A 23,969-nucleotide genomic window follows, 5' to 3' on the forward strand; every position below is an offset into this window, starting at 1 on the left:
CATAAAAATAGATCTACTGTAATAATTCTCTCACGCTTCCAGCAATTTTTTAATCTGCCTATAAAGTAATTAAAAGAATTCATATATAATATATATAAAGTAATTAAATATAATATATATATATATATATATATATATATATATATATATATATATATATATATATATATATATATATATAATTATATATATATATATATATAAGAATTCTTTTAATTACTTTATAGGTTTAATGTTCAATCAAATAAAAAAATTGCTGGAAGCAATATATATATATATATATATATATATATATATATATATATATATATATATATATATATATATATATATATTTATTTATTTATACACACAAACACACACATATATATATAGACATAACAGCTACTATATATTTTAATACACACACACGTATAAGCCTTCAGAAAAAAACTGTGGTGTCCAAAACAAACAATAAATCAGGTTTTAGTTTATCCATACACATAAGACGGTCGAAATATTTTTACCAATCGATGGCAACCACTTCAACTTCTAACTGAGCATAAACAGAATGATGCTGGAAAACCAAATTCGGCAGAGAGTTCACAAACAGCAGCCTGACAAATTTACATGAAGATCACGGCCTCACTCACTCACTCTTTCCAATTCTGTCGTTCCTATATATTCAGCCACAGTCTAGAGTTAGACCTTGTCTTCAGAATCCCAAAGAGGAAAAACTTTCGTCAAGAATGGAGGAAGAGCATTGACCTGAAATCTGAAGGTCGTGCAGCAAGATTACTTTGTAAAGTATGATACGTAAAGCAATTAACATTGGCTTTCATTTAGCAATCATCAATCACTGGTTGCTGGAGGTAATCCGCCCTTGTGTGTATTTCAGGAGACAAGAGTCTCACTCAGTCTGTTTTTAACTGACAAATACCACTAGGATGAATAAAAATTCCTTCGCAATATCAATTCATATCAATTCAGTGAGCAGCTAAATTAAAAAGAAAAAATAGGCCGAGCATTTACAAAATTAGCGAAGTTAGTAAACAGGAGACATTTTATAAAAGTATAAGAAACATTTCAAGGACTCTCTCTCTCTCTCTCTCTGTTACACACAAACAAACACACATATATAATATATATATATACATATATATATATATATATAACCTCATATATATATATATATATATATATATATATATATATATATATATATATATATATATATATATATATATATTATATATACACATATACACAAACAAACATACGTGTATATTACATTATGAGTTAGGGCATTGCAGCCAAATCTACGTTATGCAACAAAGACATTCAAAATGACGAAACAAGGCTATTTTAACGAGCAATGCAAGTGAAAAAAAAAATAATATTCTTCCTTGATTGGCGATACAATGAAACGGCGTGAGTCGTCAGTCATAAGTTCTGACTGGATAGATATGCATGTCATAATCTCGAAGAGAAATTGCAGGAACACTACTACTACTACTACGGTAGTCTTCGGAACCTGACGGAGATCCGACTGACCTCTAGGTCACCGGGTTTTCCCAAGAACCTGAACGGAACTTCGAATCGGAAAGTCACGAGAGCGTTGTACAAACCGGCAGGAAGCAGAAATGACACGAATACCGTAATTTTACAGATTTGCATGGCATATGAGTTTATAATAGCCTATAATGTATACAGTATATATATATATATATATATATATATATATATATATATATATATATATATATATATATATATATATATATATATTTGCTGACAGGACCTCATTGAAACTGGATGTTATCTAGCGGAGAAATTTATTCAATAAAAGTTACAAGCTTTCCAGGACTCATTGTCCAGTATCCGTCAACTGCTGGTCCTGGAAAGCTTGTAACTTTTATTGAAGAAATATCTCCGCTTTATACCATCCGGTTTCAATGGGGTCATGTCAGTAATTGCATTAATGCACAGATAATTGTGTAAGTGATAAATTTATATATATACATATGTACATTATTTATATATATATATATATATATATATATATATATATATATATATATATATACATGTATATACACATATACATGTGTACATATATATATATATATATATATATATATATATATATATATATATATGAATTATTGTCAGTATATTGAGGTATTCTCACGGAATTACAATAACTTTAGAATTAGTTACATGAAATTTTCTCAGCATTTAGGTATCTAACCAAGCATATCTGAAATCTCATTTGAAGCATTGCAAGTCAGTTAAAATCTGTTTCCCAGGAAAAATTCAGTCAGAGAAATTATATACAGTATATATGTATATATATATATATATATATATATATATATATATATATATATATATATATATATATATATATATATATATATATATATATACATACACACACACAATATATATATATATATAAATTATATATATATTGTATATAATTTCTCTGACGGAAAATATATATACATATATATATATATATATATATATATATATATATATATATATATATATATATATACATACATATATATATATATATATATATATATATATATATATATATATATATATATATATAAATTATATAATATTGTATATAATTTCTCTGACTGGATTTTCCGGGAAACAGAATTTAATTGACTTGCAATGCTTCAAATGAGATTTCAGAAGATTTGCTTAGTTAGATACCTAAATGCTGAGAAAATTTCATGTAACTAATTCTACAGCTATTGTAATTCCGTGAGAATACCTCAATATACTGACAATAATTCAAGGAACAATATTTGCCTTTTCAATGATGAATATACATTAGAACATATATAAAGATAACTTGCATAAATAAAGGTACATGAAATAACATTCCCTAAAACAAATAGACAGACAAACTGAGACTAAAAAACACACGCATGTAAGCACACGCAACTCGTGTGTATGTGTACTAAATCTACATAATGCACACACATGTATATATGTATATATAATAATATATATATATATATGTATTTGTATATATACACACACACACAAACACACACACACACATATATATATATATATATATATATATATATATATATATATATATATATATATATATATATAGAAATGAGAAAGTGTCTCCTTGCGTGTGCACACTTCTGCGCCCTTCATCTCCAAAAGGGCTGTATTGAGTCACTTGCAGACTGGTCAATATTTCCAGCTTTTCTACGAGGAAATTATTGCAGTGCATTACAGTTTTCAAGGTCTTCAATTTCCATTCGAAAATTTCGATAAAATGATTTTTGGGGGAACCTGTGAGTCCGTGCGTAAAAAATATGTTCAATCACTTGGGGAATTTCAGAAATCACATGTGTCCAATCTTTTTGTCTAGGTCTTGTGTCTATACGTTTGCATTTTAACCCATTTTAGTTTTCTGTAAAAGAAAACTATTGGGCCGGCTTTGTCTGTCCATCCGCACTTTTTCTGTCCGCCATAATATCTTAAAAACTACTGAGCCTACAGTGCGTCTGGCAACGCTATAGGACAGGCCACCAACGGCCCGTGGCTGAAAGCTTCATGGGCCGCAGCTCATACAGAAAACTCGATTGCGCCGAAGAAAATTCAGCGCACTTTTTTACTTGTTTTCTGAATGGAATCTGTGACAGATATTACGCTTTTTCGGACATATATACAAAATGGGGTGATCAAGCATAATGCTGAGAATTTAAAAACAGAATTCCTCATCATATAAAAAATTATGTTCTAAAAGTCCGCAGGAATGAATAGATAAACCATTACATTCAAAGATAATTTCAAAATCAATTACACTTTCACTTAATTTTGTTTCAATATATGCATAATTAGCTATTCGTCATTTGAACAATTACATCATTAAGTATATTATTTATTTATAGGATGTTTCACGATGAATCTAAGCGTTTTATAAAGCTGGATATGCCATCATAAGAGACAACGCCTTGCAATTTATAGATATTTTCCGCCTGAGTAACAGAGGGCATTCTGCTAATTTGATATAATATATATATATATATATATATATATATATATATATATATATATATATATATATATATATATATATATATATATATATATACAAATATATGAATATATATACAGTATATATATGCGTGTGTATACTGTGTGTATATATATATATATATATATATATATATATATATATATATATATATATATATATATATATATATATATATATATATATACATGAATCTATAGATGAGAGAGAGAGAGAGAGAGAGTGAAGAACACCTGTCGGCGTAACCTCAACCACCTGAGAGAGTGGAGGCCACCGAAGTGGTGCCCTCAAGGGCAGGCCTTCCCAAATACCCGAGCTGCATATGAAGTGGGGGAGATCGTCAGTGCTTGTGTGGTGGTGGGAACCCGAGACAACGTAGCTTATCGAAAGTGTGCTTGGAAGGGCGGCGCAAGCAAGCACGAACAGAGAGAAATCTGGCGCCGTGGAGTCTGCTGTGAATGCTTATGATTGAATATCGACGGATATGAGCCTTCTTTTATAGAAGACCGACGACAAAATGACACTTCTTCAGAGAGAGAGAGAGAGAGAGAGAGAGAGAGAGAGAGAGAGAGAGAATTCACTGATGAATAACGTTTGGTTTTATTTGGAAAAAATCTTTCATAGAAATATTTACATAAAGATAGGAAGGTATGGTATTTTTGTTCTATATCCATAGAAATAGGTTGATTTATTTTGAAATGATATGCAAACAGATGCACCCCAGCCAACTAGTATTGCATGAGGACGGTACTTTAAGCAAGTACTCGTACATACATATATGCATATAATGTATGTATGTATGTATGTATAATATATATATACATATACACATGTACACTTAACGGTCTAGCTTCGATCACCGTTGGCAGTTACTAACATTAAAATAAAAACTTCTACTGCGCATACTTTTACTTATAAAAGAAAGCGTATATTATGCCAACTAGCGTAAATGTAAATATTTACGTACCTACTTCACAAAGTTTACATGAACATGTATATATGTATGCATATGTTTCCAGACCATTGTTTAACACAAAGCTCAACAGATTTACTTTATGGCTACCAAGAAAACCAAAAAACTCTCTAGTATAACCATTTCACAATATTTCTCCGAAAGGTTCCCTTACCAATATACAAATACGTATCCGGAACATAAAGGTAAATTATTGTTAAAATAGTTCAACCAGACCACTGAACTGACTAACAGCTCTCATAGGGCTGGCCCGAAGGATTAGGATGAAGTACTAGGTCTAGGCCACAGGCCAAAGCACTGGGACCAAATGGGTCATTCAGAGTGGTGATGAATGAAAATGATAATTAAAAATAAAATAAAATAAAAATAAAAAAACACATAAAGGTAAAGAAGCTGAATGAAAAAAAAAAAAATACAGAAAATTTCAGTGGACAGAAGATACGAACTAAATTTTGAAACGGAAACAGTCTTCCTTATTGTCAACGGATTTTTTCTTTTAATCGTGGAGGGGAATTTTCTCTATTTTTTTTTTTTTTTGTCTTTTTATTTTTCCTCAGCTGAAAAGAAATTCATTCACTCCTTCGCCAGCCGGGTGACTGTGAACAATGGCGCCCTATAAAATGGAACATGAAGCGAATAATTCAGGGAATTCTATTTAAGGTGGGTGGATTTTACAATTACATCTGGGAATACGCTTTCCTTTTCACCAAAAATAGACATGAGAGAGAGAGAGAGAGAGAGAGAGAGAGAGAGAGAGAGAGAGAGAGAGGAATTGAACTGAATATAGAATTTAGGCCAAAGGCCAAGCACTGGGACCTTTCAGGTCATTCAGCGCTGAAACGGAAATTGAGTAAAAGGTCTGGAAGGTGTAACAGGAGGAAAACCTCGCAGTTGCACTATGAACCATTTTTTTAGGAGAGGGAGGAAAATAAGATGGACCAAAGAGAATACGAAAGGAGGTACAGTAAAAGAAATGAAAGGGGTTGCAGCTACGGGCTGAAGGCACGCTGCAAAGGACCTTAAGTAATGCCTACAGTGCACCACATAAGGTGCACTGACGGAACAACTCCCCTACGAGAGAGAGAGAGAGAGAGAGAGAGAGAGAGAGAGAGAGAGAATTTACATACAGATCGCATGGAGTACCAGCAGAAAGATATTGTTTCCCATTTAACTGCAAAAACAGGCTTAAATTAAAGCCATGAGAACTACCTCCAGTTGACTTGTAATGAAAAACCTCAATTCATATTCAGGGAAAATTTAAGCAAATCTATTAACGCCACTCGAAATGGTTCTATTTATGTTCACTGTTTTCCTTTCCCTTTCGTCTTTTTTTCATTATTATTCACTTGAGTTCATTTTTCTGTTATGTAATCCAAAGACCCAACGGTGTTCATTTCCTTTCTTATATAACTTTCTTAAAACCTACAGCACTTTAGTTTCACAGATGGGAGACGCTAACGTCTACTACCACTTAATATTCATAAAAGCTTCGTACTCATAATATAACTTAATAACATATGAAACACTGCAACATATCTGACATTGAAATGAACACTTTGCAACCTATGATGAATAATTCATTAGTGGAAGTTTTTTTTTTTTCGTCTTCTAAACAAGGACGCGCTCTATCGCATTTCCTCGGAACCTTTTATTCCCTGCATGCCAAAGCATTGCATCTCATTGTGCTGTTTCTCTCCATGCAACAATACGGAGTCGCGTGAAGGACGCCATTGTAGTTTGGAAGCGTTTACAGAACAACTTACAGTTCTAGAAGAATTCGGATGGCATCCACAGATTGTACAAGAGACTTGAGTTACAGAAGAACGATGTATTGCTTTATATCCTGAGGCCTGCCTTGATGGTATCTTTACACCTATTGTTCTCTCTCTCTCTCTCTCTCTGATGCCACTGCGATAAGCTAATTCAGCAGGTGTGAACAAAGTTAACCGCTAAATATTTATCGTGTATTTATTTTTGGCGAAATCATAAAATAATCTTACTGTATACAAAACTCTTTATACCGCACGAAAAGCCACCTGTTGGTTATCTCTCTCTCTCTCTCGCATGCTGTTGCAATAACCTAATTTAGCAGGTGTGAAAGGTGTTAACAGCTAGATATTTATCGTGTACTTCTTTTTCAGTCAGTCCGTCGCACTTTTTTCTGTCCGCCCTCAGATCTTAAAAACTACTGAGGCCAGAAGGCTGCAAATTAGCATGTTGATCATCCACCCTTCAATCATCAAACATACCAAATTACAGCCCTCTAGCGTCAGTAGGTTTTATTTTATTTAGGTTAAATTAGCAGGTTTTATTTTATTTAAGGTTAAAGTTAGCCATAATCGTGAGTTTGGCAACGATATAGGCCAGGCCACCACCGGGCCGTGGTTAAAGTTTCACGGACCGTGGATCATACAGCATTATACCGAAACCACCGAAAGATAGATCTATTTTCGGTGACCCTGATTATACAATGTACGGAAAACTCAATTGCGCCGAAGAGACTTCGGCGCCTTATTTACTTTTTTATTGGCGAAATCATAATATAATCCTACAAAAATACTGCGCAACTGTTAACGTATACGAATCTGTTAATAAAGCACGAAAAACCTGTCGACTAAAAAAAATCATCCAAAGAAAAACAACACCCAGGAAACAAACAACAAATGGAAAGCTGTAGTGAATTTGTACGGAGTAACGTTCTTGGTAAACTTTCACTTTTGTATCAGCGGCGGCATCGCACTTCCGGGCGTTCTGCTGGACTGCCTTGAAATGTCTTTCCCATTATTTTAAGACCCCGGTCAAGTTTTCTTTCTGACGCGAAGAGCTGGTGTGCTCTTGGAAGTGACACGCTGGATATTGTCACGGCAGTAGCTGCTTGTTTTCAAGCATAGGTTCTCTTGAAAGTAGCAGGCTGGATGTCGACACGTCAGTTGTTAGTTGTTTTCAAAAACAGGGTCTCTTGAAAGCTGCACGCTGGACATGTTCACGTCAGTAGTTACTTGTTTTCTAAAATCGGTTCTCTTGAAAGTAGAATGCTGGATATCTTGACGTCAGTAGCTACTTGTTTTAAAAAATAGGTACTCTTGAAAGTAGCACCTGGATATCGACACATCAGTAGTTGGTTGTTTTCAAAAATAGGTTCTCTTCAAAGCAGCACGCTGGATATCTTCACGTCAGTAGCTACTTGTTTTAAAAAATAAGTACTATTGAAAGTAGCACGCTGGATATTGACACGTCAGTAGTTAGTTGTTTTCAAAAATAGGTTCTCTTGAAAGTAGCACGCTGGATATCGACAAGTCAGTAGTTACTTGTTTTCAAATACAGTCATGATGGATGACATTAATGGAGAAACAAACCCACAGTTCTGTTTGGGTACGTATATATTTGAAAGTAAATCTCTACAGAGCACTTTCGGGAATCTGCTCGATTCCCCTTTGACTGAAAATGGGAATCGAAAAATCACCGAAAGCTCTCGGTAAAGATATATTTTTAAGTACATGTACCCATGCATAAGTGTGGATTTCTTTCTCCATGTCGATGACATTAACACATCTGGACTGGACTGTCAATCACTGATTCGGTTACTTCAGCAATCATATGAAATATGACATGTGAGCGTGTGCTGTGTTCATACAAGTGAATCCTTGAAAACAGACTTGTTACTTTTACGAAGATTCCACGAAAAAAAGCAAAAGATGAATTATGTGCACCGTAGAAAAAGGAAGCATTCCAACACCTTTTCGTACCTCCAAGAGTTAAAGTGAAATAGCCATACAGATTGCCAGTAGTAGTTTCAACTTTACTGTCTTCACTGTTTTGTGTGTGCGTGTGTGTGTGTGTCTGCCCAGATATAGACAGATATATCGAAAATAGGACAGAGGCCACGCTGGGACCTATATAAGGGTTCAGCGCTGAAAGGGAAATTGAGAAGAAAACCTCTCAGTTGAACTATGAAACAATTGTTAGGAGAGGGTGGAAAGTTAGATGGAAGAAAGTGAATATGAACAGAGATACAGTGAAAGGAATGAATGGGGTTGCAGCTAGGGGGCAAAGAGCCATTGAGCACTCCACGTGTCAAAGAAGACAATTTGCCCGCGAGAACACCAAAACACGTGTTCTATTTGCGGACAAATTAAATCTAAAGCTAAAAGGTGGACCACGCATCTGCGAACCTACCAATAATAGGTCCAGAACATCACAGGATGGGAGAACTAGTACGAGGTCTGGAACATCACTGGATAGAAGACTTACTAGCACTAAGTTTGGAACATCAATGGATAGAAGACTTACTAGCACTAAGTCTGGAACATCAATGGATACAAGACTTACTAGCACTAATTCTGGGACATCCAGGGATAGAAGACTTACTAGCACTAAGTCTGGAACATCAATGGGTAGAAGACTTACTAGCACAAAGTCTGGGGCATCATGGGATAGAAGACTTACAAGCACTAAGTCTGGGACATCAATGGATAGAAGACTTACAAGCACTAAGTCTGGGACATCAATGGATAGAAGACTTACTAGCACTAAGTCTGGAACATCAATGGATAGAAGACTTACTAGCACTAAGTCTGGAACATCAAGGGACAAAAGACTTACTGGCACTAAGTCTGGAACATTAAGGGACAGAAGACTTACTAGCACTAAGTCTGGAACATCAATGGATACAAGACTTACTAGCACTAAGTCTGGAACATCAATGGATAGAAGACTTACTAGCATTAAGTCTGGAACATCAATGGATAGGAAACTTACTAGCACTAAGTCTGGAACATCAATGGACAGAAGACTCACTAGCACTAAGTCTGGAACATCAATGGATAGGAGACTTACTAGCACTAAGTCTGGAACAGCAATGAACAGAAGACTTACCAGCACTATGTCTGGAACATCAACGGATAGAAGACTTACAAGCACTAAGTCTGGAACATCAATGGATAGAAGACTTACTGGCACTAAGTCTGGAACATCAATGGATAGAAGACTTACTAGCACTAAGTCTGGAATGTCAACGGATAGAAGACTTACTAGCACTAAGCCTGGAACATCAATGGATAGAAGACTTACTAGCACTAAGTCTGGAACATCAATGGATAGAAGATTTACTAGCACTAAGTCTGGAACATCAATGGATAGAAGACTTATTAGCATTAAGTCTGGAACATCAACGGATAGAAGACTTACAAGCACTAAGTCTGGAACATCAATGGATAGAAGACTTACTAGCACTAAGTCTGGAACATCAACGGATAGAAGACTTACTAGCACTAAGTTTGGAACATCAATGGATAGAAGACTTAATAGCACTAAGTCTGGAACATTGACGGAGAGAAGACTTGCTAGCACTAAGTCTGGAACATCAATGGATAGAAGACTTACTAGCACTAAGTCTGTAACATCAATGGATAGGAGACTTACAAGCACTAAGTCTGGGACACCAATGGATAGAGGACTTACTAGCACTAAGTCTGGAACATCAAGGGACAGAAGACTTACTAGCACTAAGTCTGGAACATCAAAGGATAAAAAACTTTCTAGCACTAAGTCTGGAATATCACAGGTCTGGACAACTGTCTAGACCTTTGAGTCAACCGGCCTCCTTTGTAACTATCCCCTATTGATTTCAGTACTGACGACGAGGGGTATCACGATCAATCATGCACGCGCGCTCGCCCCACCCCCCACCGCCCCTCCCAATCCCCGTCCCCTCGAACTTGGGTACGTTAAAGGTAATGCACTAAAGATCGAATACTCCGATTCGGGAAACTATTTTCTGTAAGCCTGACTACTATAATGAACAAATAGCTGATTGCTTAGGCTTTCAGTCAATGCAGGTTCAGACGTGGATCACAAATCTGTCATACAATATACACATAACCTATATAATTTTTTCTTAATTTCTTCACCTCACGCATCAGTCATACATTAAACGACAAAGAACACGGGCAAAACGTAGATATCTGTCTGATAAATATGTACTAGACAAAATACCCATTAGTAGGATTCATTTTCCTCACTAACTGGAACGATTCACGAAATTATCTTAAATGATCTCCTGTTCATTCAGAGATAGAAAGATCTCTTTTACCATGCTAGAAAGAAAGGGAAAAAATATCCATATACATACATACATATATATGTATATATATTATATATATATGTATGTATGGATATTTTTTCCTTTCTTTCTAGCATATATATATATATATATATATATATATATATATATATATATATATATATATATATATATATATATATATATAAATATATATATATACACAGTATATATTATATATATATAAATATATTATATATAAATATATATAATATATATATATATATATATATATATATATTCCTAAAGCATCATTATCTCCAACACCGTAGCAAAATGCTCTTCTCACCTTCCTGCCAAGAGCAATTAACTGTCCTCCTCTACTCGGCAGCATCTCCTGCTACCTTGGAGAGCATAATAACCTTATATAACTTGCGGGGGGGAGGGTGCACACAGCGTCAGTTCAACCTTAAAATGCTCTTGCATCCTGCATTTAAAATCGACACGTATTTAGAAATTACACCCTTATCCAGAACAACTACCCACTAAAACTTAATTCCAGCTTACATAAAGGATTTTAGGTTGTTTCTCTTGCCATGTCAGGAGTCAGAAGTCTTCGGTTATCATTGAAGAGTGACAAAGAGTCTTCCTTACGTCTCTTCTTAGACTATCATTATAATTATTAGCCACTAAATCAGTTTTATCGCCACCAGCACTATCTGATTTCGTGTTAATGAGTTTTATGGATGGTACGACTGACATGAGAGAGAGAGAGAGAGAGAGAGAGAGAGAGAGAGAGAGAGAGAGAGAGAATTTCAAAACATCTGAGTTTCCTCACTATGACTCCTCGTATGAAATTTTCTTCCAGTCATAATTTTTCCCGAAATTCCTTGTAAAAAAAAAATCATCCGAGCAACCCATCCTGAGAATCATCTCTTCCCACTGTAATACTCCTTCTGGTAGGTCATTTAATGAAGCAGTTACTTTTGCAGGTCATGCCTCGAGGGCTGACTCCTTTACGTCATTCACTTAGCAAGGAAGCCTCTCTCAAGGTCTGCCCTCCTGACTGTCATTTTTCGAAGGTGATGAGTCTCCGGATCACTTTTTTTATCCTCTGGTGTCATTGAATTGAACTGAATATAGAGTTGAGGCCAAAGGCCAAGCACTGGGACCCATGAGGTCACTCAGCGATGAAATGGAAATTGACAGTAAAAGGTCTGAAAGGTGAAACAGGAGGAAATCCTCGCAGTTGCACTATGAATCAATTGTTAGGAGAGGTTGGAGAGTAAGATGGAAGACAGAGAATATGAAAGGAGGTACAGCAAAAGGAAGCCTCCTCTGGTGTCATGGAAGCTATAACAGGAATGGTTGACTGAATGACTTCTTCCGCAGAATAGCGTCCCATCAAACTCAAAATAATTCGAAATAACTTATCATTGCTACATTTAATAAGTAGATTTTTCACCATTCAAAAATGAAGCCTGAAGGAACTATAATAAAACTGCTGATAAAGTCTTTCATGGGGGTAATGCATACGAAAATAACATAAATAAACAAGCCCGCTAACAAACAAGGTACGCAGAGCAGTCCTTTAAAATAAATAATGAGTATCAAGGCAAATATGCAAGTCGATTTTCAATACCACCATATTCAAGAATGAGGTCTGAAGGAACCATAAAACTGCTGATAAAGTCTTTCATGGAGGTAATGCATACGAAAATAACATAAATAAGCGAGTCCGCCAACAAACAAGGTACGCAGAGTAGTCAATTAAAAAATATAATAAACATCAAGGCAGATATGCAAGCCGATTTCAATACAAAACATCAAACATCAACAGTCACAACACAACCAGGAAGATTGCTTTTGGCAGCTGAGCAATGAGGAGAATCAATTAAGGTCTGAAGAACATGCGCTTTAGACCTTCAAGTCAATCTCTCTTATGAGGAAACATTAACGAGAGGTAATCGTAGATGCGCAGGAACCAAACGCAACAGACTGATTGATTTATGTCTACTAAAACTGGCGTCACAATGAGCAACAGTGGAAGTTCATTACTGAAACACAGTTGCTGGTCTAAACCTAAATTACTGTTGTTGAGAAAAACTGGGAAACATTTCGAGCAATTCTGTCAGAAAGATGAAGAACTTTGTGAGGAAAGGAAAACCACCACCTCTAGAGCCTTTCTAGAAATCTAGAACCTTTCTAGAAATAACTTTACAAAGAGACTGTCGTCTACGCTGGATGCACGGAGTTCAGAGTTCCTCATAAGGCAACGTGTCCCCCTTCGTTATCTTACCGTACTTAAGGAGAGCCTTAGGGGCAAGGGTCCGTGCAGCAACAAAATCTGCTTAGTCACTCTAGAATAACCGACCAACAGCTGCTGATATAGGTACGAACGCCATTCTAACTTAAGCAGAGCAGAATATCTGAAGCATTTGACATTAAAGCATCCCCGCTGAAACTATATATTAGGACTTGAGAATAATAATCGCCTATGATTTAAACCTACTAAAAGGAGAAACGAGAAAAAAAACATCCAAATATCAGAGCATTTTTCCAAACAGGTACAAATTAGGCTAACACGAGCTTTGGTAAGTTGTGAGATGATAAGAATCTAAGACATTTAGACAAATAACCCAGATTTCGAAAGGTGGAAATGTATGATTCCATGACAATTTGGAAGCAACCTGATTACCATTATTATTATTATTGTTATTATTATTATTCAAAAGGCAAGCCCTATTCATATGGAACAAGCACACCAAAGGGGCCACTGACTTGAAATTCAAGCTTCCAAAGAATATGGTGCCCATTAGGATGAGTCGCAGAAGGTAAAAGGAAATACAAAAAGAAGAGATCTCACTTACTAAAACAAAAACAAAAAATAAATAAAATAAATTGATACGTTAATAAATAGATAAAATGCATTAAAATGCAAGGAGTAGGCTATAGTATTAGGGTAGTCATGCACTGCATCTGAGCTACTACTACTGCTAATCGCATGAATAACACTAATCCATTCTCGCACAATCGGAAACAAAACTCCCGGCCCTTCATCTCTCCTCCTTCACTCCAAGAACGCAGCGTCACTACGTCGGCTTCGGGGCATTATTTTGGCTTCAAAGTGACCCGCTTGGGTACCCCAGCACTCGGAACGAAACCACAGCTGCACGTGAAAACCAGTACCTGTCCCTCAGCAGAGGCTGTGGTGTATAACGCTGACACCGTCTGGCGCTATCGTCGGATCATCTCTAGATCGTCACGCCGCGTCACAGGGCATTTTATCAAACAAGCGTATGTCTGATAAGCTCTCTCTTTCTCTCTCTCTCTCGAGAAAGAGAGAGAGAGAGAGAGAACGGTAGGAAAAAAATTATATTTCTAATGGTATATCAGCTGTTTTGTATATTGTTTCTAACTGGTTGCGTCAGACGCGCTATACCACTATACCAGCGGACCAGCTAAAAGTCAAGTTTATTTTATTTATTGCCTGCTTCCTAAATTCAGAATGTGACTGCCCTGCGTACATTTTCTTCAAGAGGATCCGGTCTATAATATATCCTTGGGAAGGCAAATTGTATCGTTTAAGGAGATGACAGCTAATTTTCCCTTTAAACCTGTGAGCTGCCTTAACAAGGCAATCCGCCTTCAATCATGTTTTTGCTTAACAGGATATTACGGGTGACACTGAAATTGTCCACGGGAGATTTACTGGTCTATGGAGCAAAATTTGTTGATTGTCAATACTTCTGTACATGTAAAATCTTGGAGTTAAGAAAGTTAAGTATACCTTAGTTTAACCAGACCACTGAGCTGATTAACAGCTCTCCTAGGGCTGGCCCGAAGACTTAGACATTTTACGTGGCTAAGAATCAATTGGTTACCTAGCATCGGGACCTACAGCTTATTGTGGAATGCGAACCACATTATAGCGAGAAATGAATTTCTATCACCAGAAATATATTCCTCTAATTCTTCATTGGCCGGCTGAAGAATCGAACGCGGGCCTAGGAGAGTGCTAGCCGAGAACGATGTCGACCCATCCAACGAGGAACTTGTAAAATCTTGGAAAACTCCATTATGAGGTCTACCTATAATCTAAAGAGCCAAGTTAATGTTTTCAAGATGGGTTCTTATTCCATTGATCTAATTTTTTTCTTTACATTTAAGGCAGAAAGAAAACAGTGCAACATCAGGAATGACGAAGGAATATATAAAAAATGAGTGGAGAAGCATTTCTGATTATCTGGAAAGAGATTTCAAACTAGTGAATTATTTATACGTTCTATTAGACGGAAAACTATTTCCGGTAAGGTATGGTGTGTGAAAAATAAAAGAACGCAGTGGAATCCCATTTTACCTATTATTTGGTTTAATTTCAGTTTCTTATAACAAAAATGACTATCCAATTTAAACAGTTGTGGTTTAAAAGGTCTATAACAATTTTATTTCACGTTTTGGTCTGTTTTCCTGTCACAAAGTGAACTATCCAATTTAAATAGTTATGATTTAAAAGGTCTATACCAATGTCATTTTACGTTTTGGTTTGATTTCCTGTCACAAAATGGACTATCCAATTTAAATAGTTGTGGTTTAAAAGGTCTATACCAATTCTATTTTATGTTCTGGTTTGATTTCCTATATAAATATGGACTATCCAATTTAAATAGTTGTGGTTTAAAAGGTCCATAGCAATTTTATTTTATGTTTTGGTCTGATTTCGTGTCACAAAATAGACTACCCAGTTTAAATAATTATGGTTTAAAAGGTCTACACCAATTTCATGCCATGTTTTGGTTTGATTTCCTATACAAAACTGGACTATCCAATTTACGCAGTTGTGGTTTAAAAGGTCTATATCAATTTCATTTCATGCTTTGGTTTGACTTCCTATCACAAAATGAACTATCCAATTTAAATAGTTGTGGTTTAAAAGGTCTATACCAATTTCATTTCATGTTTTAGTTTGACTGTCACAAAATGGACTATCCAATTTACATAGCTGTGGTTTAAAAGGTCTATACCAATTTCATTTCATGTTTTAGTTTGACTGTCACAAAATGGACTATCCAATTTACATAGTTGTAGTTTAAAAGGTCTATACCAATTTCATTTCATGTTTTAGTTTGACTGTCACAAAATGGACTATCAATTTACATAGTTGTAGTTTAAAAGTTATACCAATTTCATTTCATGTTTTAGTTTGACTGTCACAAAATGGACTATCAATTTACATAGTTGTAGTTTAAAATGTCTATACCAATTCCATTTCATGTTTTAGTTTGACTGTCACAAAATGGACTATCAATTTACATAGTTGTAGTTTAAAAGGTCTATAACAATTTCATTTCATGTTTTAGTTTGACTGTCACAAAATGGACTATCCAATTTACATAGTTGTAGTTTAAAAGGTCTATACCAATTTCATTTCATGTTTTAGTTTGACTGTCACAAAATGGACTATCCAATTTACATAGTTGTAGTTTAAAAGGTCTATACCAATTTCATTCCATGTTTTAGTTTGACTGTCACAAAATGGACTATCCAATTTACATAGTTGAAGTTTAAAAGATCTATACCAATTTCATTCCATGTTTTATTTGACTGTCACAAAATGGACTATCCAATATACATAGTTGTAGTTTTCAGGTCTATACCAATTTCATTTCATGTGTGGCTATTGTTTCTCGTGGACGCTCTTCTATTCAGCTGCCGCTTCTCAAAGCTCACTCTGTTTAATTTGTACATAATAAAAATGTTCATCTAATTCCATCAGCCCCACGAAAAAAATGTAGCGCTTCATTTGTCTTGTTCATTATGCTGTATTTTCAGCTTGAAGTTATTCATCAATGAGGCCTTGAATGAGCCGTAAAGTCATTCATTGTTTGATTCCTTTTTTTTTTATTAACTTTTTTCTGTTCATCCAGTACTTTTATTGCTTCCTTGAGATAATTGTTTACCCTAAGTGGTGCGGGACACACGGATTCCTTGGTCACGAAGGCTTACCAATTATCTAATGAATGAAAGATTTATTTGCACTGTCTGTCTATAAAATACTATCTAAGATTGGGGGGGGGTGTCTATCGAGTAACAGCCTCCCTAAGGTTCTCATGCTAGTCAACATTATTAGAGACATATTTTCCTTTGAAGCTTTCTTTTCGTTTCGAAATATCAACTAGAGCTAATTAGCTCATTAGCAGCGACACGATTTGGAATATGATGTACGATAATTATCTAAAACAGGTGATAACACCCAGTAGTGTGGGAAATGTCCAAGTTCTCTTGGCTGGTTGATTTCCCATTTCAAGCCGACTCGGTAGATGAGATATTTTCTGTCATTAATCCTAAAATGAAAGTAACAGGTTCTCGTATAAATACAGCTCTAACAAGCTTCAGGAGGGGTAAAAAAAATGAAAAGTTGTGTTAGACTTCGGCGAAAAATAAACGGCGACTGAAATTGATGCTGAACAGGCTGCTTTTATAATTCATAGGCATGCAAACGCAATGCTTTCTAAATCAGTCTGCACTGTATCTAAACTGACTATTTTTAAGTAATAAATTATTATGAATACACATATACACACATGTATAACTGAATCACGAAGATATGGAACGAGATGAATGTATAAATAAAGGCAAATGCTACGAAGGAAAAAAGTGAGACTACGGAGTGGTTGCTAGGCCTTTCGACACACGGTCTTTTACCAGCAGTCCTTACTAGCAGTCTGCTAGTAAATAGTAAAGGACCATTGTAGTCGAAAGGCCTAGCAACCACTCCGTTGTTCCGTTTTCTTCCTTCGTGGCATTTGCCTTTATTTATATACACATATATTTTATATAAAAGTGTATGTTATACATATTAATATAATTTTTCTGTATATATATGACAACACACTTCACTAGTAGTATCTCCATGTATAGTGTTCGTATAGTGTTACTTTTTTAATGTCGACAAAGGCGATGGAGAAAATTGCATTCCTCCAATTGCAGGGCGGAATAATTTGCATCTGCTCATGACAATCCCGTCAACTAATTCATCTTCAGTGATTGAGATTTTTTTTGGTCCTATTTAAAAAAAAAAGGGTCGTGAGTTTGCATCTAAAGTTTAAGGCTAAAAACCCAAGTGCGTTTCGCCATCCGTGATCTCTCTCTCTCTCTCTCTCTCATGCACACAAACTACAGATTTTACAGCATTATATGTCACTAACTACACAGAATTGACTCATAAATACATCGAACAGCTGATCACAAATTCATTAATCCTCCTATATCTTATTATTTTAGTAATAAATAATTAAAATTTAGATGTACAGTATTTTCCCAAAGCGTGTTCTGAAAACAGGACTAATAAGACAGACTGACTGTATGATCATGAGCAAATGCAAATTATTTCGCCCTTGGAAAGTAATATCATTATATCTACTTATCTAAAACTAACATTAAAAAAATAACATTTCCTTTTTCTTGTAATCGTCTCATAATAGAAGAAGAAGAAGAAGAAGAAGAAGAAGAAGAAGAAGAGAAGAAGAAGGAAGAAGAAGAAGGAGGAGGAGAAGGAGAAGAGGATTTTGACATTAACCAATAACATTTCCTTTTTCTTGTAATCGTCTCATAATAGAAGAAGAAGAAGAAGAAGAAGAAGAAGAAGAAGAAGAAGAAGAAGAAGAAGAAGAAGGAGAGGAGGATTTTAACATTAACCAATAACATTTCCTTTTTCTTGTAATCGTCTCATAATAGAAGAAGAAGAAGAAGAAGAAGAAGAAGAAGAAGAAGAAGAAGAAGGAGAGGAGGCTTTTAACATTAACCAATAACATTTCCTTTTTCTTGTAATCGTCTCATAATAGAAGAAAAGAATAACATTTCCTTTTTCTTGAAATTGAAGAATAATAAGAAGAAGAAGAAGAAGAAGAAGAAGGCGATTTTAACATTAACCAATAACATTTCCTTTTTCTTGTAATTGTCTCATAATAGAAGAAGAAGAAGAAGAAGAAGAAGAAGAAGAAGAAGAAGAAGAAAGGGATTTTAACATTAACCAATAACATTTCCTTTTTCTTGTAATTGTCTCATAATAGAAGAAGAAGAAGAAGAAGAAGAAGAAGAAGAAGAAGAAGAAGAAGAAGAAGAAGGGGATTTTAACATTAACCAATAACATTTCCTTTTTCTTATAATTGTCTCATAATTAGGATAATTTCATTCACATCGCAGCATGAAGAAGAGGAGGAGGAGGAGGAGGAGGAGGAGGAGGAGGAGGAGGAGGAGGAGGAGGAGGAGAGGAATTTTAATATTCAACAATAACATTTCCTTTTTCTTGTAATCGTCTCATACTAAGGATAATTTCATTCACATCAGAGTCTTCAGAAAAGAGAAGAAGAAGAAGAAGAAGAAGAAGAAGAAGAAGAAGAAGAAGAAAAGAAGGTGGAGGAGGAGAAGGACGGGAGAGGTCACATTAACAAACCGAAAGAGGTCAAGAGGCTATCTGAAACCATCGACCTTCCGGAGAGGAGAGCCGAAGAAGGGTCTCGCTCAAAGATCCGATGCTCTTTTGTTTAACAAAAAGATTTCCCGTTCCGTATAGGATTCTCAGGAGTTTAACACACTTATACTCTCTCTCTCTCTTTCCTTTCTTTTTCTTTTTTTTTTTTGTCACGTACGTAACTGTAAAATATCTCTTACAAAATTTATAAGGATTTTTTTTAAAGATAAATACTTGTTGCCTAAGTCCGGCATAATCTCTGACAGTCAACCAACATTCCTCTCTCTCTCTCTCTCTCTCTCTCTCTCTCTCTCTCTCTCTCTCTCTCTCTCTATATATATATATATATATATATATATATATATATATATATATATATAATTTATTATACTGTATACACATATATATAATACATACATACACACACATATATATACATATATAAGTAAATATATATATATATATATATATATATATATATATATATATATATATATATATATATATATATTATATATATATATATATATATATTCAAGTTACAAACCTGTAACTTGAATGTACAGTTAAGAAAAATCGGTCGACTACAAATACATTAATAAAGATAAACAAAGAATGCGCTGCACGCCCGAAGCTGCACAAACAGCTCGTATATACGTTTATAAGTACACTAGTCGTAAAACAAGGAAGTTAAAAGAGGTAATCGCTGAAGTTGTTTCTTTAAAAAGTTTGTGAAGAACGATGAAGTTTCTTTATTTATGGAGCAAGTTTAACGAAAGCCAAAAGGATAAGCATCTTTATACGACTAAACCGCCTATGGTTATGTAATTTTAATCAAATTATAATGGATATACTGTACACACACACACACACACACACACACACACATATATATATATATATATATATATATATATATATATATATATATATATATAATATCTATATATATATATATATATATATATATATATATATAATATCTATATATATATATATATATATATATATACAAATCTATATAGATATATATAATATATATGCATATATATATATATATATATATATATATATATATATATATATATATATATATATATATATATATATATATCTGCAAAAGAAAGGGTAATGTACAGTGTAATGAAATAATATCTATGGTGGAAAAAAAGGAAAAATATTGAAAAATCTTTCACTGCCAAGATACAATCACATTTCAGCATTGTAATTAATTAAGAAAAAAACACTCATAATAGCAAGAGTCTTAGATGGAGAAACAAATCCACAGTTATGTTTGGGTACAAATACATTTGAACATAAATCTCTACAGGGAGCTTTCGGGAATCTGGTCGATTGAAAAGGGGAATCGAACAGATTCCCGGAAGCTCTCTGTGGAGATTTACTTTCAAATATATGCACCCATACATAACTCTGGATTTGTTTCTCCATTGCATTCATATTTTTCTACTTCCGGTGAATATTTCATATGAGTAACCGCTTTGTCTGTCCTAAAAATAAAGAAATTTACGAGGCATCGTATTGTTTTACGAAACACCTGAAGAATTAAAAACCGCCTTTACCGAATATAAAGCTTTCTGTAAGCAAATCTATGTTATGATATTGAGCTTTCACAAAAATTTCCGAGGTAACATACACATGCCAAGTCTTTATGAGCTCATCGGGAAAAAAAGGAAATTAGCCCATGATGTCACAAGGTAGGTATGCAGTTCGGTTGGACAAGAAGAAGAAAAAGAACAAGAACAACAAGAAGAAAGAGATAAAGAACTAGAAGACGAAGAAGAAGAAGAAGAATAAGAAGAAGAAGGAAGAGAATAAAAACAAGAAGAAGAAGAAGAAGAAGAAGAAGAAGAAGAAGAACAAGAAGAAAACTAACATAAACAAATGGCAGGTGGGAGCGATGGAGAATATTTCTCGTGCGAGCTAGGTAATGGCCTCCTTAAATAATGCTGGGCCATTTAAAAAAAAAAACTCCCGGAGAGAAACGGCGTCTAAGGCACTGAATAAAAGATATGGAAAATGGGAAGGAAAGAAAGTAAAAAAAAAAAAAAGCTACAATGGACGGATGAGAAAAGGGGAAGAGGAAAAGGAAAGGAAGAGGCGAGGAAGAGGCAGTGGTGTTAAAGGAAATAAAGAGACAAAAGAGGATATGTCAAATGAAAATCGATTCCAGCTTCTCTTCGAGGCCGAGACGAGAGAGAGAGAGAGAGAGAGAGAGAGAGAGAGAGAGAGAGAGAGAGAGAGAGAGAGAAGAGAGAGCGTCTCAAGTTCCTAATAATGATCTTAATAAAGTGAGAGAGAGAGAGAGAGAGAGAGAGAGAGAGAGAGAGAGAGAGAGAGAGAGAGAGAGAGAGAGAGAGAGAGAGAGAGGTAAGACTTAGGAAGCAAAATTGTGTGAAACAGCTTCTACCCAGAAACTCCTTATAATCCCTTATAATACGAAAAGAGTCAGACAACGTATTCAACTAATGGAAGGATTATGGAAATATCCACGTAACTGAAGAAACAGACATAAAAGACTGAAATACGTTAAGAAAACGTATAAAAATATCTAAAGAGCTTTTAAAAATAAAGCTCGACAAGGAATGTTGTTTTTCACAGTTCAAAGTAGCAAATGAACAGTAATGAATATGCAAATAATAGGAAGTAAATAGAAACATAATTATAATATCTACTTCTCCAAGAGTAATCAATTGACGCTACGGGATTTAATTGTTATATGTGTAAAGTTGATGAAATAATTAACTGAAAGCGAATCTTGATGTCTGATGCAGAAGCCAATTTACATATTATTTATCTTTCATCCGTCAAATAGCAATAATCAGTAGACTATAATGGGCTCGCATTTATAAGGTCCGTGGTTCGTTTCCCAACGTCTCGCCAACCCAATGGCTCAGATACGCAAAGGTATCATCAAAGCCAGTTAGGGTCAAGGAAAGGTCATGGGCTAGCGACCTCATCCCTGACCCACTGATTTTCCCTTCAAAAAAAAAAAAAAAAAAAAAGGTAGAAAATTGTATCACAAATAATAGCAATAATAATGATAAAATCCACAGTTATGTATGAGTACATATATCTGAAAATAAATCTCTGTAGGGAGCTTTAGAGCATCTGATTACCGAGAGCTCTCTGTAGAGATTTATTTTTTAAATATATGTACCCATACATAACTGTGGATTTGTTTCTCTAATAATAATAATTGCCATTTACATTCGATATAGTAGACAGTCCAGATCTCTCTCTCTCTCTCTCTCTCTTTTCTCATACAAATGAGAATTCCTTGCGTGAATGGCACTTGCCTTATTTTTAAAGCAAAGTCTTTACACAAGATACGCAACAGGGTCGCAGTCTCAATGACACTGGGCTACCAGACATTTGGGAACGGGACGGAATGGGGGTGGAGGTTGCAGGGGAGGGGAGAGATGAGAGGAGGAGGTTGAGGCCGGGGAACCCGATGAGATATCTCCAGGTGGGATAGAGGGGAGGAGGGGTCCCCCGTGGAAGGTAGAACCGCCTATTGTCTCCCCGCCATCTTTCCCTTCCACCAGAGATGAAATGGAATGGACAATGAGAGAGATTGAAAATGGAAAGGGGAAAAAAGCCGACAGAAAAGAAGGAAAAATAAAAGAAACGCCTGGCATAAAAGTTCCCTTTGTCTTCTACATACACAAAAAGAGGTTCATATATCATTCATTGTGTTTTTCGATGATAAATGAAAAAAAAAAAACTCGCTATTTTCTGGCTATTTCTACCTCATGACATGTATATATAATATCACATAAAATGCATTTTTTTTACACACAAAAAAAGAAGCCGTTTCCTTGATGGGGTTGGCTTCAGAGAAAAGCAAGAGCAGCCATTGTCGCACTCATCCTGTAGCTGAAGAATCAGATATAAAAAAAAAAGCCTTTTCATTTAGCTTCTGTAACTTCATAATCATGAATGGGTCACAAGACTCGTCAACCAGCCCCACCCTATAACGCACACAGTGTCACAAGTTTTTCCTTTTATTTATCTTTCCATAAGCATAATACTTATACATACACACACACACACACACACACACACACACACACAAAGGTTCATCCTAACAGCTTTACGACCAACTCCCAAGTATAGGCCTGTACCTATTTTATACTTTCCTTTTTGTTCAACTCCACGCGTTTTTTTTTTTTTTTTGTTATTTCTTTGCAACAGCGTTCACTTCTCTACAAGAAGGAAAACTCGGCCCAAAATAGATACTTTTGCTTCACTTACCACCTTTCTTTGACTCTACCAGTGAGTTATACGTTTTCCTTCTCGAAGACGCGTTTGGCATGTGCGTGAGCCTTTGAGGCGTTACTTTTTTCCCATTTTTTGTATGGGGGTAAGCACGATGCCT

The 23,969-nt window shown here is 35.0% G+C and overlaps 2 protein-coding genes across 6 annotated transcripts in view; one reads left to right on the top strand and one right to left on the bottom strand.

Annotated features, from left to right (window-relative positions):
• The window catches only part of LOC136854043 (protein FAM43A), a 351,269-nt gene that overhangs the window by 266,183 nt on the left and 61,117 nt on the right, over nt 1-23,969 (bottom strand). The gene's annotated exons all lie outside the window — the stretch shown is intronic.
• On the top strand, nt 9,037-19,647 carry LOC136853875 (uncharacterized). Its single transcript, XM_067129800.1, has 2 exons — nt 9,037-10,599; nt 19,447-19,647. Exons 1-2 carry the CDS (start codon nt 9,037-9,039, stop codon nt 19,645-19,647), a joined length of 1,764 nt encoding a protein of 587 aa, XP_066985901.1.

This window comes from Macrobrachium rosenbergii, chromosome 28 (genome assembly GCF_040412425.1).
Source record: "Macrobrachium rosenbergii isolate ZJJX-2024 chromosome 28, ASM4041242v1, whole genome shotgun sequence".
NCBI lineage: Eukaryota > Metazoa > Arthropoda > Malacostraca > Decapoda > Palaemonidae > Macrobrachium > Macrobrachium rosenbergii.

Bases quoted from the DNA above. Each gene is read 5' to 3' on its own strand.
- LOC136853875 (XM_067129800.1), top strand. From the start codon at position 9,037: ATGAACAGAGATACAGTGAAAGGAATGAATGGGGTTGCAGCTAGGGGG. The intron at 10,600-19,446 runs GTCTGGACAACT...CATTCACATCAG, and splicing joins CTAAGTCTGGAATATCACAG to AGTCTTCAGAAAAGAGAAGA.